This window comes from Dreissena polymorpha, chromosome 5, assembly GCF_020536995.1.
Source record: "Dreissena polymorpha isolate Duluth1 chromosome 5, UMN_Dpol_1.0, whole genome shotgun sequence".
NCBI lineage: Eukaryota > Metazoa > Mollusca > Bivalvia > Myida > Dreissenidae > Dreissena > Dreissena polymorpha.
Window position 1 is genome coordinate 27,736,279 of NC_068359.1, and position 22,722 is coordinate 27,759,000.

The 22,722-nt window shown below is 36.3% G+C and overlaps 1 protein-coding gene across 1 annotated transcript; it reads right to left on the reverse strand.

Annotated features, from left to right (window-relative positions):
- Positions 1–1,329: 1,329 nt before the first annotated feature.
- On the reverse strand, positions 1,330–13,137 carry LOC127831130 (uncharacterized). The gene is made up of 7 exons (XM_052356120.1): positions 13,118–13,137; positions 11,814–11,901; positions 8,946–9,064; positions 7,307–7,397; positions 5,274–5,398; positions 2,824–2,950; positions 1,330–2,466 (listed from the first exon to the last, which is right to left on the reverse strand). Exons 1-7 carry the CDS (start codon positions 13,135–13,137, stop codon positions 2,404–2,406), a joined length of 633 nt encoding a protein of 210 aa, XP_052212080.1. The 3' UTR covers positions 1,330–2,403.
- Positions 13,138–22,722: the final 9,585 nt, after the last annotated feature.

Sequence of the window (22,722 nt, forward strand, 5' to 3'; positions counted from 1 at the left end):
TTAAGGTGTATGAATACATCCTTGAATACGTCTGAAATCGGTGACAAACTTTCACGTTGCGTTTAGTATAGCCGTGCATAGCCGTGCAGTGCACAATGCATTGTTAAACAAGAACGCAGACTTATTAAATAAAGTAATTCTGGTGTATTTCACACTGCCATAAGCAGCAAAAATCTGTATGTTATGTACTCGTTGAAATTCTTATTTTAAAAAGTGCTTGTTCCAGACAAATCTCTGTGCGTAGGTTGTAATTTTGGTACTGAAAGTGTCGTTAAATCAATTTACCCAAACATACTGTCATGTGTGGCGTATTCTGTAATAATTATAATGTCAAGTAAAATAGTTGAATGAAAGTCATAGGATTCCAATCCGGGACCTCTTCGGGTCAGATATAACGCGATTCCTCTGTGTCTGTCAGGCTTAAATACTGTTCAGCCTATTTAAAGTTATATTATGGGCATCTCACAACTTATAGGTGTATATCGCAACCGTTTTTATTTCATTTGTGGTGTTTTCACTTCATATACAATAATATTTGTTAATGCAGCATCAACATACTATAATGCTAAAACAATATCCCGGAAAGAGAAAAATAATGCATTTGAACATGAAAATGATTCGATTTCAATGTGAATCTAAATTTAGTTCTAGTGCAGATTCGTTCATACGACACAAGGACACTATTTTGTTGAACGTATCATTTCGGCTTAGAGGACTGGGTGACTCATGTAAAATATCGAATATAATATATATTTTTATAAACAATTAGAAGAAAGATGAATTGCAGATAATTGGTCGGTAACCACATTTTAACTAACTCTTTTGGTTGTTAATTCTTTTCAGCTCAAATTAACAGTGAAAAATGCCCATAATATCACTTTTAAATGCCTTGTAAGAAAATACACGTACTTCAAAAATTATCATTACAATGCATTCCAGACGCTTTACTCTATTAATAAATGTATTTCCTTTACAGCCCAACCGATTTTTACAACTAACCTCCAGATCTGAAAGGTTACGGTAATACATGATTGAATTAATACCTTGACGATTTTGGGAGTAAATATTTCAGGGTTTTTTTGTTTTCAGTTATTCATTTAACATATCCAGACTCATCGGAAAGTTACAGTCAGGTCCAGCTGTTGAATCTTCATACTAGGATTCAACAACTGACCTGTAAGTGTGATTATGATTCTTAAGTTATGCATACATGCATTGCACTCGACAACACCGTCTTCAAATAGTGATGCTTTTTGGTATTTTATTTCAGATGTACATCGATGATGAAGTTACAAGCTGGACAAGATATGACAGACGCAAAACACTGAATCGCCATGGTAACGGTTATTTTATCGAAAATTCTGCTATTACCGGTATGTGGTTATTAAAATGTATTTAACAAATTACAAAATGCTTGCTCGTTGTAATAATAACGCAATCAAAAATATAATAATGCCCCTCTCTCTGAAGAGTACTTCCATTGCTTCGTTTATCATCGGTTACCTTCAGTTATTATCGGCTATCATCGTTAACCTTCAGTTATCCTCGGTTATCATCGGCTATCATCAGTTAGCATCGTTCTCATCGCATTATTAAAGGGGCCTTTTCACAGATTTTGGCATTTTTTAACTTATTCATTAAATGCTTTATATCGATAAATGTAAACATTGGATCGTAAAAGCACAAGTAAAAAATCAAGAATAAAATTAAAAAAAGGAAAAGAAGATTGCCCGGACCAGATTTCGAACCAGTGACCCCTGGAGGCCTGCCAGAGTCCTGAAGTAAAAACGCTTTAGCCTACTGAGCTATTCCGCCGAGTATCCACAGTTTAAGTATTTTATACCTTATATAAGCAATCTTCGTAGTTTCACAAAATTTAACGACAAAAACAGAACTCTCCAAATTATTCAATCGTTTCGCGTTGCAACGCTTTATAATTTTTAGGTTTTAAAATCGTCAAAAGATGCATAAAAATGCTATATTAGACCATGGTAAATGTTCAGTATTACTGTTTCCTCACAAATATCATAACTAAAACGAAAATTTGCGAATCTGAAACAAATTTTTTCAATTTTTTCAATTTACCAAAGCGTGAAAAGATCCCTTTAAATATACCCCTTTGCAGAATTCAATAGTAGTATAACGATTCTTTGACAAAATATATACCGGTAATTTAAATGTATAATCAACAAAAAATGTTCAATATATACAAACAATCACATATCAGGCATTAAACTAACGAAAAACGCATTGAATGTTTCTACGCGACTCTTGATGACATGACACTTGATGAAACTTCTGTTGATATGAGCACCGTTCTGTGAAAACGTAGCGTTTTGCATGTGCGTAAAGTGTCTTCCCAGATTAGCCTGTGCCGGTCAAGCGTTCACTCGCCGTATGCTGTTATATGGAGTTGTACGACGCAGATTTCTTCCTACATGGACTAATGACGAATAGCGTTCCACTCTACAACATAAAAAATCAACATGTTAATTAAACAACACTTGTGTTGTTGATGTTTAAGGGTTTTTTTTAAATTTATTTTGTGCTTTTTTTTGAAAGTAAAGAAATACTTATATTATCTTTCCGCGTGTACGATATTTTTATATCAAAGTAAGTCCTTTCTCAGTGAAAATCTTAGCGAAAGGCGGAACGTTTTGTCCCTGATAAGCCTTTGCGGACTGCATTATGCCCTTTTTTTGCAAAGCGCGATTCAATACGCTAACTTCAGACTGCACAGGCTAATCTTTGGACGACACTTTACGCACATGCATTAAGTCCCGTTTTCACAGAGCGCCGATGATATTGTTCCAGGTACCTCACCTTTATGTATCCAGGCAGGTTGGACCAAAATCCGTAGTTTGGCAAGAGTTCCTTCCCCTCGGCGCGGCGCACGAATTTCATGAATGAAACACCGCCGATGATGTAGATGAGCAACAGGCAAGAAAATCTGTGGACGGCAATCAGAAAAATATTATAAATGAACAGGGCTCTTGAATATTTAACGTTTTCAATACAGATTTTATCAAATTATGAAACCTCAGAAATATTATCAGGAGATAATTTATGTTTACTGATTTTGAGGAGACCCTAACCTCACACTCGGCCAGTGCTGCCCTATTATTTATTACAAAATTTTTTTTTTTTTTTGACATTTGATCATTTATAAATCTCTCAATAAATTGTAATTAATTTATTCCTTATTGTAGACATTTAATTTTTAATTGTTTAACAACAATGGGAATAATATATTCTAACAAATATAAATGACATATAAATTAATACGCAACAGGGAGCATTCCAGATACGTCCGCATGCTCGAAAGTGCCCTTTTGACAACACAAAGCTCCCTGCCCTTATCAAACCCTAGCTGGAGAACTGCTTGGCCCATAATGTTTCGTGAAACATTGAAAGGTAAATAAAAGTTAACCTCATAGCAACACGATTCAGATTCAATAGCAATAAACAGGCAAGACACTTCAATTTAATGAGCAGAACCGTGACTTTATGAGAACGGTAATTGTAGTAGATAATTAAATAAAAGATAGGCGTAAGGGATATGGTGTCCGCCTAGCGATCGGGAGGTCACGTGTTCGATCCCCACTGTGGGAGCGTTCATTAGATATCCCCCATAGACATCAAGTACTGGTTCTAGGCCCAGGACACGGACTCGAGAGCGTTTCAAATAAGCCTTAGGTTTTCTATGCAATCGAGCTAAATAAATAGGTTGAACTAAACTAAACTAAGGCGAATTTACATAGCGGTTGTGTGATTCAATCTGTGTCCATCTTTAGCCCCATAAAATAGTTAAATTATTGCAAATTAATAACACTCGTATAGCCCAGTTACTATTAAAATGTTACGATCAACCATATTACCGAGACTCATACGTGTTTCAGAGAGAAATATCGTCACAAGATGACCTACTTGCGTCAGTAACCGTAAAGTTTATTCCGTAGTGATAACCACGGTGCCTATACCACGTGACTTTTTAAGATCTGTGTTGGGGAATAAAGCGCGACCCAGTTAAGATTTTTAATGATGCCTTTTTAAATATTTCACCATTTTTAATGGCATAAAGTGGAGAGCCCGCTCATTCGTTAGAGTTTTCTAAAGGTATATTGATCTTTGAAAACAAAGTATTTTTTAGTAAAGTGCAACCGCGCGTTTGTAATATGAAGTGTGGGGACTGATCCGACATTTTCTAACCGTTCAAACGCGCGGTTGCATTTTACTGAAAAAAAAATATTTGTTTGAAAACATCATGATACCTATAGAAAACTCTTACGAGTGAGCGGGCTCTCCACTTTATCCGATTAAAAATGGTGAAATATTTTAAAAGATATCTTAAAAAATGTTAACTGGGTCGCGCTTTATTCTCCCAACACAGATTCGAAAAAGTCACGTGGTATAGGCACCGTGGTTATACGACTCCTCGCTTGATCAACCTATTAATTTTATTATTGGAATATCATATTACCTATTGAAGGATCGTATGTTCAATCGCTTAATTGATAGTTTCAATATGTATGTTATTAGCAAATTGTATAATATTGATCATTGAATGCTCAAAAACCTTGATTAAAAAATGAATCTAATTCTCGCTCTGAGAAAACCGGGCTTAATGCATGTGCATAAAGTGTCGTCCCAGAGTAGCATGCGCAGTTCAACACTTTTCGCATGTACATAGTATTTTTGTTTAAAAAAAATCTCGTTCAAACAAACAGCCAGTCTATGCGGAAAGTGTCGTACCTGATTAGCCTTGTGTAATGTACATGCTACGCTGGGATGACATTTTACGAACATGCATTAAGCCTGGGATGACATTTTACGAACATGCATTAAGCCTGGGATGACATTTTACGAACATGCATTAAGCCTGGGATGACATTTTACGAACATGCATTAAGCCTGGTTATTCTAGGGAGATGCTCATATTGTATCTTTATATAGGACAATATTTTATGAACTTTTCGAATTAGCACAGTATTAAGTGTCGATCTATTTTTTACCATTCTGAAGCAATGTGTAAATTGCTTTAAGAGAACAGCATAAAACGATAACGGCCTGCACGTACTTCACAGGCTGTTCAGATTGTATGCGGTTTGCTGCTCATTAGTATCTCATGGTTTGGACATGTAGCCTTTACAATTTAATTTAAGTAATAAAGGTATTCAATTCCAATTGATTTCTAAAGGACTACGTGTACACGCGTCAAAGTGTGTATCTGCGCAGCACAGGATTAGGTGACCCGGAATAAAATTGTTCCTTACATGATGAGAAACACCACTCCGCCACTAATCCCTCCTCCTCCCCCTCCTCCTCCTGTACAAGGCTTCAGCGGCCCGGCCTCGTTACACGCCCCCGGACATGCGCACACCGTCTTCAATGTCAGCGTCTGTAGGCGCAATCACAAAAATCTCTTTTCATGGCTTGCATAAACTTATTTTGTCAGTAATAAACTTGCATACTCTTATTTTGGGAGTAATAAACTTACAAAAACTAATTTTAGGAGTTATAAACTTGCAAAAACTTATTTTGGGAGTTATAAACTTGCATATACTTATTTTGGGAATTTTAAACTTGCATTAAAACATTTTGGTAGTTTTAAACTTGCATAAACTTATTTTGGGAGTTTTAAACTTGTATTTGCTCATTTAGGGAGTTTTAAACTTGCATAAATGTAATTTTGGAGTTTTAAATTTCCATTAACTCCTTTTGGAGTTTTAAAATTGCTTGAACTTATTTTGGGAGTTTTAAGCTTTCTTAAACTTCTTTTGGAATAAAAACTATTATTTGTTCATCTCAGTAGTTCCAAATTGTCAGTCATAAAAACTTGTATCAATGCTCAAGACTGTCATTATCCTACACGTGAAGTCATTACTTAAAAAGTGTTCATTTAAAGGGAGGCTCCGTTTAACATACATAATACATAAACATTTACGAAAGGTCTTAATAAGCAATTGTAATTGCCACAAAATATTGGTGTTTGATGAGATTGTAAGTGTATGTTTGTTTATTCTGTTAGGTTTAATAATCAGTACATATATACGTTAAACCCAGCAGCTTGAGTATTGTTTTGAGTTGGTAAGCACACTTTCTATTGTTGTATGTTAGGTTTCGTTCCGCATCATGGAGCAGTAATGCATATGCTGTTTTTTGAAACTGTTATTCAATGTACATGTACATGATATTATTTTGAATCAATATTTCAATATCTTTAATTTACCTTTATCGAATAAGGGTTTATTCCTAATTCGTCATACAGTGCTGAAAGATTTGATGACACATTGAATTGTGTATTTTAATTCTTTAAAAAAAGGTTTGCATGAATGATCTCTAGTTCTTTTCAAGAATAATATCCCCAGATTTCAGTTGGGAATTCATATTATTTACAAACCGATAAAAGTGGATGAAGTATTATGTTACCGTGATCTGAAATTGATTTTATTGATTTATACCATTGATTGTATTGTTTTTTATTGTATTGTTTAATACCAGTTTCCGTTTTTAAATAAAGTTAAACCCAAATATTTGAATGATGTGACGATTTCAAACCGTTCTCCATATAAAGTCACAACTTGTATATGAGTAATAATATGCATGTATTCATACATAGAAGTGATAAACATATATTTATACGGACGTATGAGTGGATGAGTGATAAACATGCGTGTGTACGAGCATATGAGTGATAAACATGCATGTGTACGAACATACGAGTGATACACATGCATGTATATGTACATATGGGTGATAAACATGCATGTGCTCGAACATATGAGTGATAAACATGCATGTACACACACAAACGAATGATAAACAGACATGTCTACGTACAAATGAGTTAAGTCCAGTAGCCCCCTGCGCAGTCATTATGGGTTTACATGCATGTAAGTCACATACCAGCTGCACTGTTGTGGCGCTGCAATTTCAGAAAATGATTTCATAAATTGGTTTTACTACCCACAATGACCTCACAGGGCTGTCTAGAACTCATATGTACGTATACATGCATGTGTATCACTTGAACTTATGTATGTATGCATGTTTAGCACTTTAATTAATGTATGCATGAATGTTTATCACTTTAATTCGTGTATACATGCATGTTTATCACTTGAATTCGTGTATACATGCATGTTTATCACTTGAACGTGTGTATACATGCATGTTTATCACTTGTGTTTATGTACAAGCTATTTTATATGTAAATATGATTGATAAATGTTCGTGTATAATGTATAAGAGAGATATGAATGCACGTATTCATCAATACAAGTGATACGCATGCGTGTATACATACATATGATCTAAGTCCAGAAGCACCGCCGCCCTGCGCAGTCATTATGGGTGTGCATGCATGTATGTCACATTCTAGTTGGACTGTTGTGGTGCTGCAATGTCAGAAAGAAATTTCATGCAATTCTCTTCAAAATCTGTAACTGCTTGTATGTCAACAATGACTGCGCAGGGCTTCTTCGCTTCGCTTCTCGATTTAACACTTATGCATGTATGTATACATGCATGTTTATCACTTGTTTTATGTACAAGTTTAAGTATATGCATATATGACTGATTAACTGGAATTGTTATGTATGTATGCACGATACATATGAATGAATGTAACATACATAAGTGTTAAATCCAGAAGCAAAGCAGCTTATATCGCTGTCCCTTAACTATCAACAAACATCAACGGTGAATTTCAATAATTGATTTTCGTTCTGGGAAAACGGGGTTTAAAGCACCTGCATAGAGAGTCGTCCCTTATTAGCCCCTGTGCACATACATTTGGCCCGGTTTTCCAAGAGCAAGAATCACACCCTGACTGACCCGACAATCGGGTCAGTTTTCGCTACAAAATGACCCGGGTTCAAACTCCGATGAAATATTTTTTCATGTAACTTATTTTCTTAATATTGTTACTTTCCGAATGATTTTAAAACCATAGTTTTTTTATACATAACATTAAATTTAATTGGAAAAAAATGCTTCACGGATTTATGTTAACAAATCAGAAAACGTCACATATATATGTGAACAAGTAAAAAAAACTTTACGTGTATATGTGAAAAAGTCAAACAACTTCACGTATACATGTGAACGAGTCTGACAACTTAACGTATACATCTTAACTGAGAATTTTAAGGTCTTTATCAGATCAGAGATAGGAGACTTGCTTGTATAAATCAAAATTAAAGCACATTCTTAGAAATTCCTATTTAAAGAATATTCTTATTCTTATATCAATGTCTAAGAATTGATTGATGAATACGAGCCATGAACGTACGTGGGGAGTTAATGACCCGCACTGTATCCAATCAGAACTTACGTGAGGAGTTAATGACCCGCAGTGTATCCAATCCAAACTTACATTAGAAGTTCATGACCCGCGGTATATCCATTCCGAACGTGCTTAGAAGTCCATGACCCGCGGTATATCCAATCCGAACGTGCGTTAGAAGTCCATGGCCCGCAGTGTATCCAATCAAAACTTAAGTGAGGAGTTCATGACCGGCCGTGTATCCAATCGGAACTTACGTAAGTCCATCGCGCAAAGTGTATCCAATCAGAACATAAGTTAGGAGTTCGTGACCGACCGTGTACTTAATCAGAACTGAAGTGAGGAGACCATGGCCGGCCGGATATCCAATCTTAGCTTACGTGATAAGTCCTTGACCAGCCGTGTATCCAATCAGAACTTGACCACCGTGTATCCAATCAGAACTTACGTGTGCCGTCCGTGACCGGCCGTGTATCCAATCTGAACTTACGTGAGCAGTCCATGACCGGTCTTGTATCCAATCAGAACTTACGTGAGTAGTTCGTGACCAGGCTTGTATCCAATCAGAACTTACGTGAGTAGTTCATGACCGACCGTGTATCCAATAAAACCTTACGTGAGTTGTTCGTGACCGGGCGTGTATCCAATAAGAACTTACGTGAGCAGTCCGCGACCCGCCGTGTATCCAACTTCCAGACCGGAATCTCCCGCGCCAAACTGCGCCGTCTGCTGGTCGCCAATGTCACTCGACTGCTCGATAGTGTTAGTCTGGCAAGCCTGGAGCAGACGACACATTACAAGAGGTTAAAGGTTACTTTACACTAAATCAGTTTGTATCATCCGGCGACCATTCGAATGAAGTGACTATTTCGAAAGAGTCAATTTTCTCTTCTGCTTTAAAAGTGATTTAGCGACCGTGATCATGCTTTTTCTGATTATTTCATGACTGCATTTTGAAATCTGTTCATTAGAAACCTGCTGTGGTGATGCCTATATTGCTTAAAGCTCGATTGGTCATAGTCGGCTCGGGTGCTTCTTAAACGTACCCCGGGTACTCTTATGTAAACTACAATTTTATCCGGGTAGGAAAATATACTAAAACGTATCCGTGAATATATACGCTAAATTCACGTTTAATAACATTATACTTAATCATTCGTTTACCAATTTTAATTAAAGTTTTAGACCTGCGATATGACTTTTTGATTTTCTGTTGTTCTTTTTTGTTCGCATATTTCCAATGATATTCTGCATCCAAAATAAAAAGAAACCCCCAAAAAGTCAGGTTTTAAAGGCATTTCATTCCAAATTACAGCCTGTTTTTTTCCAAAAAAAAATATAACCATTTAATTACACATGTCGGTCCTAAGAACATGAATATTTGTAAAGCAATACTCAGTTTAATAATTATTGCATGCAAATATAATTTAGACATATATCTTTTCAGCTCCATATTAGTTTCGCCATCTTCTTTGATTTCGACCAAATTATAGTAGTTTTACGCACATACTTTGGGACAGTTCGAGGTGACTCAAAGTTTCGTAAAATGGCGGAATTTACTACCTCCCATTCACATTGCTGATTTTCCCAATGTCAGTGTTTTTCGCACAATTTTGCGACAGTGGCGCGGTACCAATACTTTTCCCAATTAGGCAAAAAAAAGACAATCGCTGGAACCGAACAGTCTGGTCCGGGCGATGTTCATTTTCGAATGAGTCTACTTTACGGGTACATCGAAACAACGTAGATATGAGTAAAAAGAGCTAATCTAAAAGGATTTGGATTTTTAAATGTTTTTATATGAGTTATGTAGCTTCTTACCTATTTTATAAGCAATAAAGGAAACAATCTCTACGACGCTTCAATTTTAGCGGAAATAAAAATTATCATATTTGACGTTTGACATAATAATAATGACGTCATGAGCACTTGCGCTTATTATTTGAAAATAATGTGTGTGTGTTTTGCTGTTTTTGTGTGTGTCGCTGCTTGTAAATTTAATATAGATCATCTTGATATCAAAGTATTTGTTTTGTTTAATCTGATTCTACTTACTATAAATGATAACGTTATAGTTCCGAGTAATATGACCTACCAACACATATCGACTGATATACCAATATCCTGTTGAACTGATATAAAATATATATCGGGCAGCAATATATATCAGGTAGATATAAATGTAGCGGTATGATAAAACATGATTAAAATACATGTTATTAATCAATTGCAAAGCTCAAGCCAAGGTGGAGGAAAAATTACAATTTAATATGTAACTTGTCAACAAGCACGAGCTTTGCTCCACCAGCTTGAACAATTGCGAACTTTTAACCCATTTATGCCTAGTGGACTTTCCCATCCTTCTAAATTGGATCAATTTATTTCCAAAATTAGGGATGTCCAGTATATTTATTTCTATATTTAGAATATTTCTTACATAAATTCCTTTCAGCAAACAGCGTAGACCCAGATGAGACGCCGAATCATGCAGCGTCTCATCTGGGTCTACGCTGTTTGCCAAGGCTTTTTTTTCTAGACGATAGGCATAATAGGGTTAAGGGCAAAACAGAACATACATTTATTACGACTTGTGCATAGTACATCGTCAGTCTTAACCATGCGATAGTACACATAAATTAGAAGATCGAGTTCAGAGAAATTGATCATAGGGTAAATAGTCGTGTACATACAATCTAACAAAATACATGACGTGGTTTGAAAAAAAACACACAAATATTTATGAGAAAGGATGCGTATCATCTTGTAAATATTTAAAGAAATTAACTAAACTTGTCTGTTTTACATGTGTATAAAGATACAAATATATTTTAGTTGTGGAAAATAAATATAGGAAATGGATCATCTAACAAATATCAAATGGATACTGGTGACCATGCATGTCGTATAAATGTAGGCCAAACCATGTGAAGACGCTGCAGAAAGTGGACTATTTTATTTATTCATAAACAATCTCCTCCGCGACGCGTACAATACGATAATTGTTTATTGATTGTTTTCTATAAAAGCACCGTTCGAAACTATTGCATTTAACACGATATTAATATCATGTTTCCATTTGTGAATGAATATAACTGGAGAACTCAAACCTCTTGCATAAATTATACAACTCTGTCTCGCGCGGATACGCGTAGTAAGCGGGTATTGGGCTCCTAGTAGCTAAGGCGTATCGACCTGAATTTTAGACTTACCACCTTAGACGGTCGCTAAGCGACCATCTAAAAAATCCTACAAGATTTGGTAGGATTTTTATTGTTGTTGTTTAAGTACTATATTATGAAAAGTAGTATCTTTTTTTATTTTGAAAATAATGTATACGTTTAGGTTCATAGCAAAAAAATAAGTTAACTAAATTAAAAAATAAAATAAAAATAACAACGGTAAAACTAGTGTACCACGTAGATAAGCTATCATCAAGTGGTTGGTTATGAAGGCAGGGTTTTGATTCAGCTATGCTGGTTCCAGTCAAATCTTTGCGTGGAGGTTGATTGAGCGAACGGTGACTTACCGCGACTTGTTCACAACCGCCCTCGGAGAAAGGATAGCACGGGTTGTATGAGTATACGCTGCCGTCATCTCCTTTAATGTCCTTAAACCTGCACAACAAAGTAAGAATGCTGGTCAATAATATATGAGTCGCATTTTGAGAAAACTGGGCATAATGCATGTGCGTAAAGTGTCGTCCCAGCTTAGCCTGTGCACTCCGCAAGGACGGTTCTTGCCGCATTTATGCTATTTTTCGTTCAAAATAGTCTCTTTTTGCGAAAATCTGGTTTAGGCGGAAAGTATCGTCCATGATTAGCGAATGTTCATTAATGGTCGTGACATAGTAGGAACGAATCATGGAGACAATTACCGCTTTTACGATTTTTTAATGATGTCCTTTCTAAATGAACATCAAATCGAGGCGGAAAGTGTGGCCCTTGACTTGTCGGGCATGACACATTGTGTCTTGTTCTGAGAAAACTGGGCTTAATTCATGCGGGTAAAGTGCCGTCCCAGATTAGCCTGTGCAGTCCGCACAGGCTAATCAGGGACGACACTTTCCGCCTTAACTTGATTATCGGTAAGGACGGACTTCCTTGAAAGTAAAAATACCATTAAAACGGAAAGTGTCGTCCCTGATTAGCCTGTGCGGATTGCACAAGCTAATCTGGGACGACACTTTACGCACATGAATTAAGCCCAGTTTTCTCAGAACAAGAAACCATTACGCACATGACTTAAGCCCAGTTTTTTTCAGAACAAGGCTCATACATACATTATGTTAAAACAACAATTCATGCTTAAATATTTTTATATTATTTCATTTGTGTGTACGATTCAATACTCAATATTTACTACGAATTTACAACAATCGTCGTTTACGTAATTTCTTAACATTGTTACCGCCGAATTCAAAACTGCATCGTTACACACATTACAAATTTAGTAATTTTCGCTTTTTGTGAATAATAGGGATGTTTATTTGAGAAAATGGCGTTTCGAGAAGAGGAACATAATTATTATGTTGTAATTACTTTTACTTAATGTCACCTATACAGGCCGATTCTAAGCACGTTAGCAAGACTTGCAAGCGACGTGACCTCGCGTTTAACAAATACGAGTACATTTAAATGGGAAAAAACATGATGACGCTGTAAATTATCTTTCACGTGGCCGACTGTCACGTGCATGTAAATTAATCAGATGTCATGTCATATGACCATGTTAAATACATTATTAATTATTAGAAAAGGGCCATCGCTCGCTCTGTGTTTTTTTTTAATTATTTGCCAGAAATAAGCCAACAAATACGAGCGAAAAACTAACTTATGTGTTACGTCTTTCATCGACAGCTTAATGCGTTTTTATGGTTCAAAAACGAAGAAATCATTATTTTATGCCTATTGAGCAATACAAAAACAATAACAACATATCCATAAAAATGCATACAATGTTTATAGCATGCTCAGAATTATTAATATTGGCAATGAGTCAATTTATATTCGAGTGAGTGCGTGTGTGCGTGAGCGAACGAGTGAGCGATCGGTCGATCAATTTAGCGAGCGAACGAGCTATTAAGTTCGTGAGCGAGTGAGTGAGTGACTGAGCGAGTGAGTGACTGAGCGAGGGAGTTAGTGAATAAGCGAGGAGTCGAACAGTCGAATCAGAGAGGGGTCGAACAGTTGTATCTATTCCACGGTCTACATCAGAGAGGGGTCGAACAGTTGTATCTATTCCACGGTCTACATCAGAGAGGGGGTCGATATCGCACTAATGTCAAATCTATTAAATCGTAAATAACAATCAAAGCCACGAGTTTTAGGGAAGCCAAACCATGAACGTTTGAGGACGACCGCAAGTTATGAAGCGGAAGAGGTAAAATCTTCAATTTAATAATGGCTCCACTTTGAACTTCGATGACTCCGATGCCCTTTTTTATTGCTGTTTCGATACTGAAGCGGGAGTTTGATTGAAATAAATCACACATGTTTTCAATAAAAGACACTTGATTAGTTATTCATAATATTCAATCAAAGGTAGATACATGTATTTTCTTAACATCGATGGTTGTAAGACTACCTCCACATCCGAGAGATACTAAATTCAGTGCGTATTTACACAAAGAGATTGTGTTGAAATCATTGTTGCGGCGCAAGTGTACACGACACACAGATAGCATGAGCTTAACTTTGGGAAAACGGGACTAAATGCATGTGCGTAAAGTGTCGTCCCTGATCAGTCTGTTCCATTTGCGCAGACTAATCAAATACGAACATTTTCGCCTAATGGAGTTTCGCTAAGAAAAGGATTAACACGATGAAAGCGGAAAGTGTCGTCCCTGTGCAGATTAATCAAGGATGACACTTTACGCACATTAATTCAGTTTGTTTCCCCAGAGCTGTGATCACATTTATAATAATATGTGTCGCGTTCTGAGAAAACTGGGCATAATGCATGTGCGTAAAGTGTCGTTCTAGATTAGCATGTGCAGTCCGCACAGGCTAATCAGGGACGACACGTTCCGCGTTTATGGTCTTTTTAGTTTCAATGAAGTCTCTCCTTACCGATAATCAAGTTTAGGCGGAAAGTGTCGTCTCTGATTAGCCTGTGCGGACTGCACAGTCTAATCTGGGATGACACTAAACGCACATGCATTAAACCCATTGTTTTTAGAACACGGCTCACATATCTTTGAAAATCGATTTATCATGTTGACGTTCTAGATAAAGCATCCACTGCTTTTGATTTCAACAATAAAGATAATAAAACATGCCACTTTTCACTGAAATGTTTGCAATGAAATAACCTTGATTTCTTGCAACTTTTAAAAACTATTTATTGCCATGATTCTCTTGTTCAGAAAATACAAGCGTAACTGCGCCTTGATGATCTTTGATGCATGCGAGAGTTTAATATGTTTCCCTATTTATTTGACAATAAGAACTTATGTAATTGCACGCTTAAAAAAATGGGAAAGATTTACTGTCTGTTATAATGTGTATTTACTAGTTTCGAAAGAGTTGATGACGATCTAATCATAGTTTACGTATCGAGACACGTGTTCGGCTGTAGATCATTGAAGCTTTACATGTGGTTATTGACCTATTACTGAATTCCGCAATAACAAAAACGCAAAAATACTAAGACAAACAACACGTTTCTTTAAAACAACCGATTTCCATCTATTTTGCATAAAACTTGATAACAGACTAAGTGTCGAAGTCTTAGTTTTAATTGTCAACATTAACCAAGAGATGTCGCATAGGTTTCACATTATAGGAATGACGAGCAAGCGTGTGCACAGGACAACGAAAACAAACCAACTTTTATTTCAACGACAAATCAGACGAATATCACATACATGTACATGTCATTGATACTTTAGCGATCCGTTTCCGACAGACTTAAGTACATACGTTAATGCGATGAAGAGAGGACGAGCGGAGTAAACGGGTAGATAGGACAAGCTGCATTCATAAATACAAATGAGCCGCGCTCTGTGAAAACGAGGCTAAATAAGTGTGCGTTAAGTGTCGTTCCCGTCTAGCCGTGCAGTCCGCACAGACGTATCAGATACGACACTTACCACGAAAACTAGATTTTCGCTAAAAAGAGACTTCCTTTAAACTAAAAAATAACATCAGAGCGGAAAGTGTCGGTCCTGATTAGCCAGTGCGGACTGCACTGGTTTATCTGTGACGGCACATTACGCACATGCATTAAAGCCCGTTTTATCAGAGACAGGCTTAATTGAACTTATGGCATAATAAACATGACCAGTGGGTGACCCGTTTGGCATTCCCGGACATTCGGCACCTCGCAAATGAGTCGGAAAGGACATTGGCACCCGATTAAATAACACAGTTGAATGGTCGGCAAATTTATGAGGTGCCGATCGTTGGGTAATGCAAAAAAAGCATTGAGCCGATTGTTCGGCTGCCGTTGGTCCGGATACCTTTATAGGCTTAATGCTTAAGTGTTCTGTGTGTCACACATTTCCACTTTAAATTATGTAAACACGATTAGTGACACATTTACTTTTAAGCTTAATATTTTCACTTCTGTAACAAGTTTTTAACTATAGAATCACATTTGCAACTTTTAGTAAACTACCTATGCGCGTGAAAACTGAATCTTAACTCGAGCGCTTGTAATCACGCATATCTATCATTCACGAAAGGTCGCTGGATTGATGTCCCATAGCTTTATGCTTCACATTTTATTTTAATAACAGTCAAGTTTAATTGTTCAGGGTTTTTTCAGTGTAATTTGACTTTTTTCATAAAAAATTAATGCTTATGTCAAAGATCAGAGAATGTTCGCCCAGTTGCTGCCATGAAAGTTCAATAATTTGCAAATACGATCGCATCAGTCGAGCGATCGCATAGCCGAAGCCAGAGGCGTTGTGTTGTTGACTTTCTCTTGAGTTCTGATGCATTCAAGTGGCCGCAAGAATTATGATAATTATTTTCATAATGAGACCCTCGCTTCTTTCATGATTATGTTTATGTATATGACAACTAAATGCTTATTAGATACACAAGATTCGTCGCTTGCTATGTATGGCACGTCGCTATCCCGGGGCAAAACTATTTACTTGTTTGGGTTAGTATCCCTTTTTTAGCTAAGAAAATGCCTAAATTTAGATGTTTAAAAAGATATTACGATGCTATTTGATGCGTTAGTATGATATGGATGCTCAATAGTGAATACTAAGATAAAGTTTGTATAAAGACACCTCCTGCATCGCAGTAGACAAAGTTTCACTAAACAAAAGTGCATGAAAAAACAGTGATGCTACCTGGTTGCAAACAATAGCATAGTAGAAAACTTCGAAATCCGACAATGAAGTTATACAATTTGTGTTTTGCTTGCAATAACGTACTTAATGGCCAAAATATGTGCATCGTTCACGATTGGAGCCGAGTCATGCGAAACTGTGCATTGTGTGATATGCGCCAAGCGTAGCCCAAGACAAGCATGAGCATTCGCGCCGTGTAATCAAGTGCCTTAAAGGGACATGTTCACATATTTTGGCATGTATTGAAGTCTGTCATTAAATGCTTTATATTGATAAATGTAAACATTGGATCTAAAAAAGCTCTTGTAAAAAAAACAAGAATAAAATTACAGAAAGAAAAACAAGTAACCCATAACTGCACTGATCTCTGGAGTAAAAGTCTACCGCTCAGACCACTCGGCCATCTGTGCTCATACCATGAGTGCTGTTTGAAAACTTTATATAAACAATCCTCGTAGTGTCACAAAATATAAAGACAACAACATGAACTCTTTAAACTATTCAATCGTTTCGCGTTGCAACGCTTTATAATATTCAGGTTTTAAAATTGTCAAAGAATGCATATAATGGATAATTAAGAGCATGTTAAATGTTCAGAATAAGGTTTTTTATCACAAATATCATCACTACAACACAAAATTTCGAATCTCAAACAATTTTTTCATTTTTTTCAATAAACCAAAACGTGAAAAGGTCCCTTTAAATCCACGAGAGGTTTCGTGGCCTAGTAAGCGGGTAAGGTAGCTTCTGACCAGACTGCTCGGATGCGCAGGCTGATCTTGAGCTAAACTGGCCGCATACGGTTAAGACCCATTTTCGCATGTCGCTCCTCATATTAACTATGCCGAAGCAAAAGCCCCGATTTTTATTTCAGACAAAGTTTGTAATTTTAATAGTTAACGAGAGCGCCGATGGCGTTAAAAGCATAGGTGCAAGATACAGGGAAGAATGGCGTCACGTGGTATAATGTAGTTCGATATAGCCATCCGCGAATTTCTCAAATCAATAATTTCAAACAATTACCGACTATTTAAATAGATAATCTTTCCATTTACATCAGTGTTTGAAACGCTTATGAAAAATAATTACCCAAGCCTTTCAAAATTTAAGCACGGACAGATCTGTATCGAACTATTATTTTCACAAATGAAAAAAGACGCTACCCTATTCGTCTGCGTCAAGAATTTGTCGTAAAACTTTTGGTAAGCGTTAGATGCAGACGTGCACAACAGATTGAGTTCTGAATACAGATTTCTGAATGCAGATTTTTATAGAAACTCCTCACAGCAGTAACTTCCCTTGCTTCGCCCGGTCAGTAACTTCTCCTATAAGGGAGGCCACTGCGTAGGAGTTTGAGATTTATAGTGCAGATAGAAGTGTTTTACGAACGAAATTTGTTTTAGGTTATAAGAAGATTTTTTGACACAAAACGGTCTTAGAAAAATTCACTAAAAACGATGTCAGCAATATTCTTGGAAGAAAACGTTAGAAAAACGTTTCCAAAAAAAAATTGTAAGAATGACCATATACTCAATTAAATAGATATTTCGTCTGATTTTTGATCAGGTAAGGCTTCATAATGGGTAACCGATAGATGTGGATTTTCGAAATGTGGTATATACCATAAGCATAGGTGCGTAAACGCACCTATGCTAAAAACTGTTACGACTATCTTCTTTGAAAGCGTATTATATAATTGTATAGTTAACGGTTAAATTCAAACTCATACAGAACAAATTATTAAGTCATCAAACGCTACAATATAACTGCAATTTGAAATAAAGACTGCAATGAACTAGTTAAAACCACAAACTCCTGAACCCAATATTCCAGTCAGCAATACTATGTGTGTGAACATGAGACAAACACATATCGTTTACATCCATTTTTTACCAACATGCGGTCGTTTATTGTTATTTGTGAGATTTTGTTAAATATAACATTGCATATGTTTATTGCAAAAGTAACTTATCTAAAGACGAAGTAATTTATGCGATATGCGGTTTTGTTAAGGTAACCATTGCCAGAGCTATATATGCATGTGCCGAAGACATTATTTAACATGTCATGTTAATGTAGGTTTACATAAACGGCGGGTTTTATCAACAAAATATCGACGCATTTACGTCTATAGATGTTTATCACAGCGGTAAATATTGGCTAGGCGTCGAGGACATATCTCATATGGGGACCGCGGTGACGGGCTAATGGGATTTTCACACATATTTGATACGTTCATATTTTATCTGCGCGTCCAATGCCCTCTGGCGGCTTGGCGTACTCTCTGGTCAGTCTGTTGCGCGAATTCACTTAATAAACGGCGACAGTCCTCCGTGGGGGATATGTTCATATGGTGTGAAATATTTGTATTCACTTTATTCACTTTGGCGTCATGAAAATATATGAACATGATAATAATGTTTACCACGAAAAACGTTCCTAACTTTAAAGGACGTATTTTAATATACAACGAAAATTGCCAGTTTTCAACAATTTTGTGTTTTACACTTAAACAATACCAACGACAAGATAGGGACATCAAACAAAGTTAATATAAAATGTTAGAAAATGCTATCGAGGTTCCCTATTAAGAATGGATAACGTCCAGCCTCGTTCTGGAATTCTGCGAGTAACGATACTTCGCGCTCTAATCAGTTTTTGCTTATTGTGCAAAAAGGTCTATTGCTGTCAGGTTAGATGATTTACACAATGATATATCTTAATACCACGAGACTTAATAATGATAACACCTTGATTTGGTACTTCTCATGATCATGACAAAGCGAATGCCGAATTCTCACTAAAGCAGTAGAATTTAAAATTACCAGTGCAATTTACGTTTCTCTGATGCCTTGAAGGTGAGTTCGTTTGCTGTAATAGACAACAACAGCAACGTTAACACACGTTTGTGCACTCAAAGAGTATTGCAAACAAATAAGCAAAGCAACATATTTCCATCTAAACCCTTAAATTCCAATAGGAATTGAGGCTTGAAGAAAGCAGACAGACAAATAGACAGAAAGATAGTTTATTCAGATTTATACAATTGTACATTGTCTTCATGCTTAAATACACATACTATTCTCTGTCTCGAAACAAGGCATAACAAGATAACATTAAAGAATAAAAATACCAATAAATACAATCGATGGTAAGAACACCTAGGTTCTATCAAGGCGGTACTGAAGTTTAATGAACAGTATTATTAAGTATTGTATTTATTTTAACAAAAGCTTCTTTAATAAATCTACAAACATTATAAATTGTTGATTTGTCACATGAAACTAGTAAGTTGTGGAATTTATATACAGATGGGCTTATACAAAATGAACGGCAAATATAAGTTTTTCTTAACTCAGTGGCATATACACATTTAACTAGTATTCATCTTCTAAATCAAAGTCATTACAACACAGAAATAACTTGTTTACTTAAAAGCATACTTCAGGAATTACCGCTGCAAAATATGACGTCGGCAAGAAGTACAAAACACTTGAGCCTCGCACTTGGAAAACGGGGCCTAATGCATGTGTGTAAAGTGTCGTCCCGATTAGCCTTTAAGTTATTACGTTACGCCACTTTTAGCCAGAACTGGATTTTCGCTGAAAAAAATACTTCCTGTAAACGAAAACTTTCGTTAATGAGGAGAATGTCGTTGCATGTGCTGACTGCACAGGCTTATCAGGGACGACACTTTACGCCTTGATTAGATTTCGTGAAGTAGTCTTCCTTGAAATGTAAAAAGCAATAAATGCGGAAAGTATCGTCCTTGTTATCCTGGGTGGACTGCACAGGCTTATCTGGGACGACACTTTACACACATGCATTAAGCCACGTTTTCAAAGATCGCTGCTGAATTATTTTCATATTTAAATTCCTTCATTTGAAAGCCATATGTACGAGGCACGCGTAAACAGACTATCAATGGCGTTCCATGTTTTGTTTGTCCGCGTGTTTGTTTATTTTGGAATCGATTAAGCCTTGCAAATCTGGATTTCAAATTAAGCGCGTCGCTCTGGTGGTTACAATACACTAAATGATCGCTTCATGTTGGGCTGTACTCTCTAAAAAAAATATCATAGTTGACAGGAAGGCAATTTTTACACTTTTTACCATTATTCGGGTGTTATCTTGCGAAGATATTGTAGGGCATGAATAGGTGTTCACTACTGAATCCCTGAAATATGATACACTTGAAGACTATAGTAAACAATTGCACTAGAAAAGGTTACATTCCACTAAGAAACGGCCGAAAAAAAAGTTGCAAAAACAGTCGATTTTGATTTGTGTCAAGTTTTTTCTTGCTTTGTACATGACACATCTTTTTTATTGCATATATCGATTCCGCTTAGAATGGCCTCTAAGAAAAGGTATGGTTATGGGGGGTCTCTATGTGCAAAATGTTGCATTTATTTTCGCTCAAAGTTGTCGCTTTTACATTGAATTATATAGGGAAACTATTTAGTGTATTATGACCTAAACGCAAAACCAGGCCTAGTCACAAAGGAGCTGTTTTTACAGAAAATCATCATTTTTTAGTGGAATATGACGCGTTTTGGCAAATTTCACGGAATAAATGCGTTTGTTTCATGAATTTAAGGAGCATCGTGAGTTTTTTTAAGAAAAAAATACGTTTTCAGAGGAATATAAGAAAAAAAAACGTACAAAAACTCTTAAGCATTTCAAATCGCAACAATTTGTGCTGAAAGAGCTCATGAACACGTTTTAAAAATTGTTTACTTCTTTTTCTACATAGCTTGTAACAATATTCCAGTATTTTGACCGATTGTAATTATTTAGGGTAATCGTTTTACGCCTGAACGCCCGTTATACATCAAAGCTCCGAACGCGAAAGCCACATGGCTTATCAGGCGTTATAATAAAATGCATTTTCAAGCATTTCTACGTGAAAGATCGGTCTGAAAATTGGCATGCACATAGAAAATAGGTTTACAAGTATCGAGAAGTGCTTATTTTTCGCGATGTTAACAGTAAACGTTGTCTTATAGGTTACAATACACTAAATGTACTCTCTAAAAAAATATCATAGTTGACAGGAAGGCAATTTTTACACTTTTTACCATTATTCGGATGTTATCTTGCGAAGATAATGGTAGGGCATGAATAGGTGTTCACTACTGAATCCCTAAAATATGATACACTTGAAGACTATAGTAAACCATTGCACTAGAAAAGGTTACATTCCACTAAGAAACGGCCGAAAAAAAAAGTTGCAAAAACAGTCGATTTTGATTTGTGTCAAGTTCTTTCTTGCTTTGTACATGACATATCTTTTTTATTGCATATATCGATTCCGCTTAGAATGGCCTCTAAGAAAAGGTATGGTTATGGGGGTCTCTATGTGCAAAATGTTGCATTTATTTTCGCTCAAAGTTGTCGCTTTTACATTGAATTATATAGGGAAACTATTTAGTGTATTATGACCTGGTCACTGCATTAGAGGCGCTTGATTCACGCCAATTAAGCGCCTGTTTGAAAACACACAAACCACGCGTCCCTCTTGATGTTTAGGTTACGCATGCGCAATTAATTTCCTTCTATATTACATATAAAATAGTTGAAGTTCGATATCAATTTTTACCATGACCAAGCGTTTCAGTACTATATCATCATACATCATTGGAAAGATAAATGCATAATCTTTTTAAAAAATGCATGTTATCAAATTGTATGTGTTGTATCTCAAAATATTTACCTTAGAATAAGCACACCAGTTTTGACAGATGTGGATGCGACCATTTTGGGCTCAAATAGTATGACCTACTTTCAAAGCCGGGAACCATCAACAGAAAAATTAGAGCACAAATATGGCTTCTTTTTCTTATTGCTTACAAATATACCTTCAAATTAATACCAAAAACAACCATTTGCAATGTATTTTACAAATCCTATGCAGCATGCACTGAACAATGTGTGCTAAGTATCAAACTGACTGCATGTAATCCTGCAAACAGGAGTTCCGGTTTGGGGTTATGTGACCTTTAACGCGGACCGGAAGAATGTGAAGTAAAAAAAGTGAGTGAGACTAATTGTCGTTCATTTTCTGCACGTGCGCACCGGAGAGAATGTTAGCAGCCGACAGTTCGGGATCGAATGCGCATTGTGTTTT

Excerpts from the sequence above, each read along its gene's own strand:
- LOC127831130 (XM_052356120.1), bottom strand. The coding sequence starts at position 13,137 with ATGAAAGACGTAACACATAA. Across the intron at positions 9,065-11,813 it reads GCGGTTGTGAACAAGTCGCG|GCTTGCCAGACTAACACTAT; the intron begins GTAAGTCACCGT and ends CGTCTGCTCCAG. Across the intron at positions 5,399-7,306 it reads CTTCTGGACTTAGATCATAT|ACGCTGACATTGAAGACGGT; the intron begins GTATGTATACAC and ends TTGCGCCTACAG.